Source organism: Psammomys obesus, unplaced genomic scaffold (assembly GCF_907164565.1).
Source record: "Psammomys obesus unplaced genomic scaffold, mPsaObe1.curated_primary_1811, whole genome shotgun sequence".
Classification (NCBI taxonomy): domain Eukaryota; kingdom Metazoa; phylum Chordata; class Mammalia; order Rodentia; family Muridae; genus Psammomys; species Psammomys obesus.
The window spans coordinates 21,380,062-21,387,964 of NW_026585895.1; the positions used below are offsets into that span (position 1 = coordinate 21,380,062).

Sequence of the window (7,903 nt, forward strand, 5' to 3'; positions counted from 1 at the left end):
AAGATCCTTTCACAGGGGTTGCATAGGACCATCAGAAAAAGGCAGATATTTACATTACAATGCATAAAATGTTACAGTTAAGGACTGATGGTTTTATGGTTGGGGATCACCACATCATGAGGAACTGTAATAGAGGGCCAAGGAGCTATAAAGGTTGAGAACCCCTGTTTTACAAGCCTGCAGACAGCACCGAGTCATCGAAACTGCACACCCAATCTTTGCAGACCTAAATTTTGTTTGAATTGTGAGATTCTCTCGGAAGTAAAATAACATCCATTCAAAGACAGTGTCTAGGCATGGGTTGTCTGTAGCCGTGTAAATTGTAGGCACACAGTAGCACAAAAACACAAGCCAAGAAAAAACGTAAAAGCCCTGGGCACCTTATTTGGTAGTGAGATGTCTACTATCCTTTGGGAAGGAAGCAAAGTGGTAGTGGGTAGTGAGCAAACTGGTCATTCAATCGAAATTGTTTGGCAGAAGCAAAGTGGTATTTTCTTTACTTTGGCTTTCTAGTCTCTTTCAATCAGGTCTTCTCGCTGCTCTCCAGAGCACACAGGTATACTGTTTAGCACCATCTTAACAATAATGAGACACGTCTGCCTCGAAAATCAGGACAGAGCACGGGTCGCAGACATGTACTTTCATATCCCAATTGCTTCTCCTATAAATCAAGTCTCTTATTAATCCCCTGAAATACAATTGACTCTTTGATACGACACTGGTAATTGCCTTGCGAGTGAGATAGAAATTGGGTTCCCGGCCGCTATGCAGACTGTCTTCAACTGTAATGTACTTAGCTTTGTTCACTTATTAAAATATGCCTAAGTCCAAAACTCTCTATTGATGATAAGTAAAGTTGTATCCGCTTGTAAATTATCTTTTTTTTTTTTTTTTTTTTTTTTTTTTTTGGGCAGGCTGGAGCTAAGAATCCTGTTGTCCGTGTCTTTATAATTGACACTACCTACCCTCAGCATGTGGGCCCTATGGAAATACCAGTTCCAGAAATGATAGCTTCGAGGTCAGTGATCTCAGATCCCTCTCTCATTTTTAACCGAGCAGTAGCACGTTGAACTTCGTATATATCACAGTTTAGACTCCTTTGCAAGTGAGTTGAAGATACACAAGCCAGAAGCAGAAAATTAGCATGCAAGATGCATGCAAATTAAAAGTCACAAATAAGTTTCTTGAACTAGTTTTTAAAATACCCTGTTACTCATTTAAAGACTCATTTAAAGGTGACCATGGTGATGACTGTAATGCTTTCTGGGGTTTTCCTCGGAGATAGAAATGTAAACTTGGGACCGACATGCAGATTGGAGAGTTCACCAAGTCTTCAGCATGCTTTCCCTCAAACCAGTGTTTCTGGATATATGTGCATCGTGCGGAATTGTAAACCAGAGAAGGCGACCCTTCTCAAACATTAGCGCCGTCCTGCTTTGCTGTAGTCTGGTTTGATTATCTAGCTGCAGAACTGTATGTGAAGGCACTGTTCACTGACAAAAAATTAAGTCTTTGGGCTAGAGAAGTGTCTCTGTCTTTAGAAGTAGAGTGCTCTTGTGGAAGACTGGAGTTTGCTTCACAGAACCCCCACAGCGCAGCTCCAGGACGGCTGGCTGCCGTACTTTTCTTGCCTCGCAGGCACCGGGCCCGTGTGCTCAAACCTGCCCTCAGACCAATGCATACTCATATTAAAAAATAAAGTATTTCTTTTTTGGTTTGGTTTGGTTTTTGAGACAGGATTTCTCTGTGTAATCAGAGGCCTGGCTGCCCTGGAACTTACTTTGTACCAGGCTAACCTCGAACTCAAAGAGCTCTGCTTGCCTCTGTCTCCTGAGTAATGGGATTAAAGGCATTCACCACCACACTCAGAAAAAAAAAAAAAAATTCTTAAAAAGGAAAAGAAAATGAAATGTTCTCACTTCCCTAGCATACCTCAGATACACCTGTGTGACCTTGACTGTAATTTTTCATAGGTGTCAAAAGTAATGGTGGAAACAGTACATGAATCAAGAGGTGTTTTCAGCCCTCTCAACTCAACTCATCTTTACATATTTAAATCAGTACATTATTATTTGACATTTATGCAGAAACAGAGATACATGGCTAAATAGTTTCACTGAGGTTAGCTATCATGAGGTGAGGATTTGAAAATACATGTCTAGTGGATGTGGGGAATAGCTACTAGCTCGGTGACAAATTAAAAAGTTCTGCAATTTTGGCTATAAATTTTCATTCACAGACAAGTATAATCATCATAGTCATCTACTGACACTTAAGTATGTTACAAATACCGTCGAAGCTATTTACATCATCCGATTATTACTAACATAATCTCAACACTTAACCATGATGACAGCTAAAATGCGGCTCCCGCCAATAAGCCATTGGAGACAAAGATGATCTTTTCCCCCATACCTCACTTCCTTTGTACCAAGCAAAAAGATGAGATTATGGGCCCATCATAGAAACTTAAACAGTTTTATTCCTCTTAGATATATTAGTTTTGCCCTTACATCTTAATTTTTTTTCTAAAATTAGGTAGAAAACTCAAGTATGAAATAATTTCTTTAGACGAATAAGATCTTATTTATTTTAGCCAGCAGGTCTATTTAAATCCTCTTCTCTGAGAAAGCTTGGTTTTCTTATCTACTAAATGTATATCCTATAATAACAACTGTCTTTCAGAGAATGTAAGCGAAGCTATTATTTAAATGCGGTGGTGAGCTGATGGTTGAGACTGTGTGTTCTGTTTCTTGGCAGTGACTATTATTTCAGCTGGCTCACATGGGTGAACAGTGAGAGAATATGTTTGCAGTGGCTAAAAAGAGTGCAGAATGTCTCAGTCCTGTCTATATGTGACTTCAGGGAAGACTGGCACGCGTGGGATTGTCCAAAGGTAACGTGTGTTGAACCCGCTGGCAAGTATCTCTGAAAGTAAAAACACAACAGGAGCAGGATTTGGTGCCTTCAACCGATGGTTGCTACATAAAACGATGGGCCACGTGTTCACAGCAATTCCATCTTTTTGTTATTATTATTAGACACAGCTTAGCAGTGTTTCTTGGTTTGCTTTTACTTTGACTATAAAAAAATAAAATACTAAGTGAGACAACATGGCATCAGGATGGCGACCCCGGCTTTTTTTTTTTTTTTTTTTTATTAAGTTTTTCTTTTTTTTAATTTTTTTTTTCTTTTTTTTTTTTATTTTATTTTTTCTTTTTAGTTACATTTTGTTAACTCCGTGTCCCAGCTGTATCCCGCTCCCTCATTCCCTCCCCAACCCCACACTCCCTCCCTGGTCTCCTCCCTGCCCCTTTCCAAGTCCCCTGATAGGGGAGGACCTCCTCCCCTTTCATCTGTCCCTGTTTTATCAGGTATCTTCAGGGCTGGCTGCAAAGTCCAAACCCTCGGCAGAGTGCAGGGAATCATATGAAAGAAGGGAAGTTAGTATGATATGGAAAGGATAGGAGCTCTACAAGGACCAAATATATCTGGGCACAGGGTCTTTTCTGAGACTGAAACTCAACCAAGGACCATCTATGGATATAACCTAGAACTTCTGCTCGGATGTGGCCTGTGGTAGCTCAGTAACCAAGTAGTTTTCCAAAGTAAGGGGGACACGGACTATTTCTAACAGGATCTCAAGGGCAGGCTGTTTGACACCTCCCCCCAGGGGAGGAGCAGTCTGTTAGGCCACAGAGGCGACCCCGGCTTTTGAGGTGGTCTGGATAGGAGTCCAGGGAAGCAGAGCAAGGGAGAGAAAGCACAGGGTGCCTGGGTCTGTTAGGGAAATAGATGGTTCACACAAAAATGGAGAAGAAATGAAAATGAGACATGTTCTAGCTTGCCGGAATTGAAAAATAATTACAAAAGGAAGTTAGATATTACGTATTTTTAAGTTAAATAAAGGTGGGTGCTTGGCAATAGGACATCAAGTATTAAACTGTTAGGCACACTAGGCTGCTGTCCAGGTATCTTCGAAAAGCACCCCCTACCGTACCGATCTGAAGGTGGGGGCCTTGAAAATAAGACACAAATTCACCATTGGCCCTCAATGTTTTGGTTGTCCAAATTGAAACATAATCTGCTGAAATTAATGCAACAAAACCACTAGACCGGTCTAAGTCATTGAAATATTCCTGTCTTTACGTACTCATTTTAGAGACTTAGAAATTTTAAAAATAGTTCTTTCTTTTTTTTTTTTTTAGAAAAATGGTTTCCTTAAATAGAAAATATTGATGAGTACATTTTGATAGAGTTCTAATTATTAAAAATGTTTCATTAGAGCAAATGTAAACTTATTTTTAGAAAATAAAAATTTATACTAGAAAACATAAATTTAACTTCAGAAAATATTTGTATTTGTGTTCTATGAAGTTAAAGCTCAGATCAATCAAAGTAAGTCATTAAATTCCATCTAAGAATTAGAATATTTTATTTTATAAGGAGAACATTTTATTCTGCTTGGAAACATAGCAGGGTCATATTAGTCAGCATTACTTAGGCTAAAAATATTTTTAAGGCACTACCCCATCAGAAAGAGTCTTGACTAATCTTAAGACAATTTGCTAGACACCAAGTCTATCTTATTATGTGTTTATAACAAAGCAAAAAGATAAGTTTTAAATAGTATCATTGGCAAAACTTGATCTTAATTAAAGTAGCTAATTAGAACTCACTGATCTGATTGAATGACTCCGGCTGGGTGTCTTCAGCACCCCAGAATCTAAGCATCACTCTACTTTGTTATCAGCTTGCAAACTATGAACACAGACAAACAAAAGACTGAATCATCTGGAACCTAAAATTATAGTTTATCAAAATCTGAGACAACTTAATCTAAATGGACAGAAAATTTAAAATGTCACCACAATGAGGGATAGAGGTTCCTGGGAAAAAAACCTTTACAGCTAGAAAAGTAATTGTGTTTAAAATATTTTGTCTGAATTGACTTCCAATGCTCCAACAGCCATACTCATAACAATTGTGTTTGTGTTTTGAAAACAAGTAAAGTCTGAGAGTAATCAACAAATACTTTATTTATGTCACCAGACATGAAAGAGGTAGAGAAGCTGACAACCGCTATTTATAACATAACAATATCAGTGACATATATTAAGAAATGTATAGGTTGGTGCTCAGTGATGGCATATATCTGTTATCCCAACACTCGGGGGACAGAGACATGTGGATATCTGTGAGTTATAGGCCAGCCTCATCTACAGAGAGTTCCAGAACAGCCAGGGTTACATAAGACACAAGGAAACCCTGTATCAAAAAACAAAACCAAACAAATTAAAAAACAACAATAAAACTCATGCTCTAAAATGACTGAAATAATTTTTATCTTCATGATTAAAAGTAGTCAAAAATGTCTCACTCTTTGTTCCAACTTGCATTTCTCTTTCTCTGTGAAGGAGTAGCCTACCACTATAGGACATAATCCAAACTCTTCTTAAAATTGTTTTTGTCTTCATGCCTTGTTTGAAGAGTGTACATTCTCAAGGTCTTCCTTTTGTTTTGACTTTGTGTGTGTGTGTTCATACAGGAGTGCAGAGACCAGGGGAAAACCCCAGGTGCCATTCTTGGGAGCATTAGCCATCTCCTTTGGACAGAGCTTCTCGCTACCATGGAGTTCAGTATTTAGACTAGACTGGCATGCAAGTGGGCACCCACCAGACCCCAGGGAACAGTGCTGGGGTTGCACGTGCGTGCCATCATGTCCACCTGGCATTTTTAAATGACTTTTGCTGCTGGAACTCAGATCATGTTGCTTTCCTGATGAGCCATTCTCACAGCTTCTGTTCTTTTCTCTCCTAGATAAGTCTCACTTATCTAGAATTCTCTTCTTCTTGAAATATCATTACAACAATTCTCCCTCCTCCTTCCCTCCAAACACTTCCATATACCACGCTCCACTTTCCTTTAAATTCGTGACCTCTTCTTTTCTTAATTGTTATTGTATACACGTATGTACAAACATACATATTCCTGGATCCAAAATCTGGATCGCCTGTATGTTACCTGTGTGTTTTCAAGGCTATCTGTCACTGGATAACCAATAGGTGTGCTCTCTTCTGGGGAAGACTACATTTCTGGCTCCCAGCTTTCCTGAGTTGCCTGTAGTTCTTTGTGTAAAGGTGAAGCCTCATGGCTTTTCCCCCTCCACTTTGGCATGTCCATTGGTGTCACCCTTGTTGAGTTTATTTGTATTGTCATGTTGACCATCAACATAGAAAACTTAACCTCTAGTTAGTGCATTTCCAAGGTAAGGCAACAACACTGCTAGAGGAGGAAATTCCAATTGTTTAGTGGCTTAATATAGTAGGAATTTATTGTTCATCTATACAACCAATAGCAACTCCAAGAAAGTAAGATAAGGAGTGGAGTGTGTCCTCTGCTCCATAATGTAGTTCTGATGATTTGAATTTGTAATATCTCCTTCAATCCATCTCCACTGCTGTACCTTTGATCTGAGTCATCATCAGTATTTACTAAACATTAGCATTGTAGGTGACACCTTGGCTTCATTCCATCTAAACCACTAACAAAGTCACGCTGTCTCTCATGTGTACAATTATGTTTTGTTTTTTTTTTTTAATATTTGGCAAGTGAAGTCCTTCAGTGAATTTACTGGCAAACATGCAAAATTCCTGGATGGCATAGAAGTTTCTCCAAAATCTTGCTGGTGTCAATATCTTCCCATCTTCCAAATCTCCTATTGCCACTTTCCTGCCCCTTTTCTCACTGTGGTTACTGCAATAGTCTATAACTATTAATTCAACTCAGAATATTCTTTCTTGTCTAGAAACAAGAACTTATAATCATAAAAATTTACCTTTTATGATTTCTAAATATTTATTTAGGATTCATCCTTCTGCATCTTGCTAAAACCTAAAGATACATATGTTTAGGCTTCTAGCTACCCCTTAAGAAAAAGAAGAAAACAACCTCGGCTTCGCTGTAGCATCCCCTATTCTCTGCATCATACCACGTGCTTCGTTTGTGCCGTACTTCCACAGATGTGTGATAATTCCAAGACCTGCCACCTGGAAGAGTTAAGGAGAAGAAAATTCTGAACTTGGGTTCAGTGATCACTTGTCTGGAGTGACTCAGCAGCGCTGCTCTGAAATCACAGAGGCAGATTAACTGTTCAAAGTATCCTATCTCTGCTTTTGAAAAGCTGTGCTTTCTGTGCTTTAACATGGCCTTTCTTTGTCTTTTAGACCCAGGAGCATGTAGAAGAAAGTACGACAGGATGGGCTGGTGGAGTATGATTTTCCTATGTTTTCCTTTATTTTAATGGCACCCGATGTATTCAGGGAACTGAATTTTACCTGGTGTATGCATCCCACTTTGCATGTTAACTCTAAGCAGCAAACAGGGGAATGTATTTCAGTATTATTTCTGATGACTTGTGTCTGGAAGCTTTTGACAGGGTTATTTAATGATAGATGAGGTTTGTTTGGTGCAAAAAAAAAATCGTCTTTTAAGGAAATCAATTGCATCTTGTATTCCGTATTAATCAACACAAAACAAGATGGAGAATAAGTGAATGTTCTGTTGCACCCAGCAAGCAAAGCTCTTGCGTTTGGGCTGCTGCTGTGCTGAGATTTAGACACAGTGTACAGAAAGAGAAACACGGGCATTAATTTTAATCTTTGGAAATATATTTAGTAGTGAAACTTCTAAATTCTAGAAGAGGAACCCTCAAAGAAATCTTTATAGTGAAAACTTTGGGGAATAAATTCTAATTTTCCAAAGGAGCCTGTGTATTGGATAGATTTCCAAACCGGTAGCAATGAAATTAACCTGGGAAAATCTAGAAATGTATACATACACTCATTCAGGTAATTTGTGTGTGTGTGTGTGTGTGTGTGTGTGTGTGTGTGTGTGTGTGTGT

At 38.8% G+C, this 7,903-nt stretch overlaps 1 protein-coding gene across 1 annotated transcript in view; it reads left to right on the forward strand.

The window, feature by feature from the left end:
* Fap (fibroblast activation protein alpha) overlaps positions 1–7,903 on the forward strand; it is a 73,774-nt gene that overhangs the window by 28,974 nt on the left and 36,897 nt on the right. Inside the window, exons 10-12 of the mRNA XM_055599711.1 lie at positions 915–1,018; positions 2,761–2,896; positions 7,227–7,271. Coding sequence (XP_055455686.1) covers positions 915–1,018; positions 2,761–2,896; positions 7,227–7,271 — 285 coding nt within the window. The remainder of the gene's footprint in view (positions 1–914; positions 1,019–2,760; positions 2,897–7,226; positions 7,272–7,903) is intronic.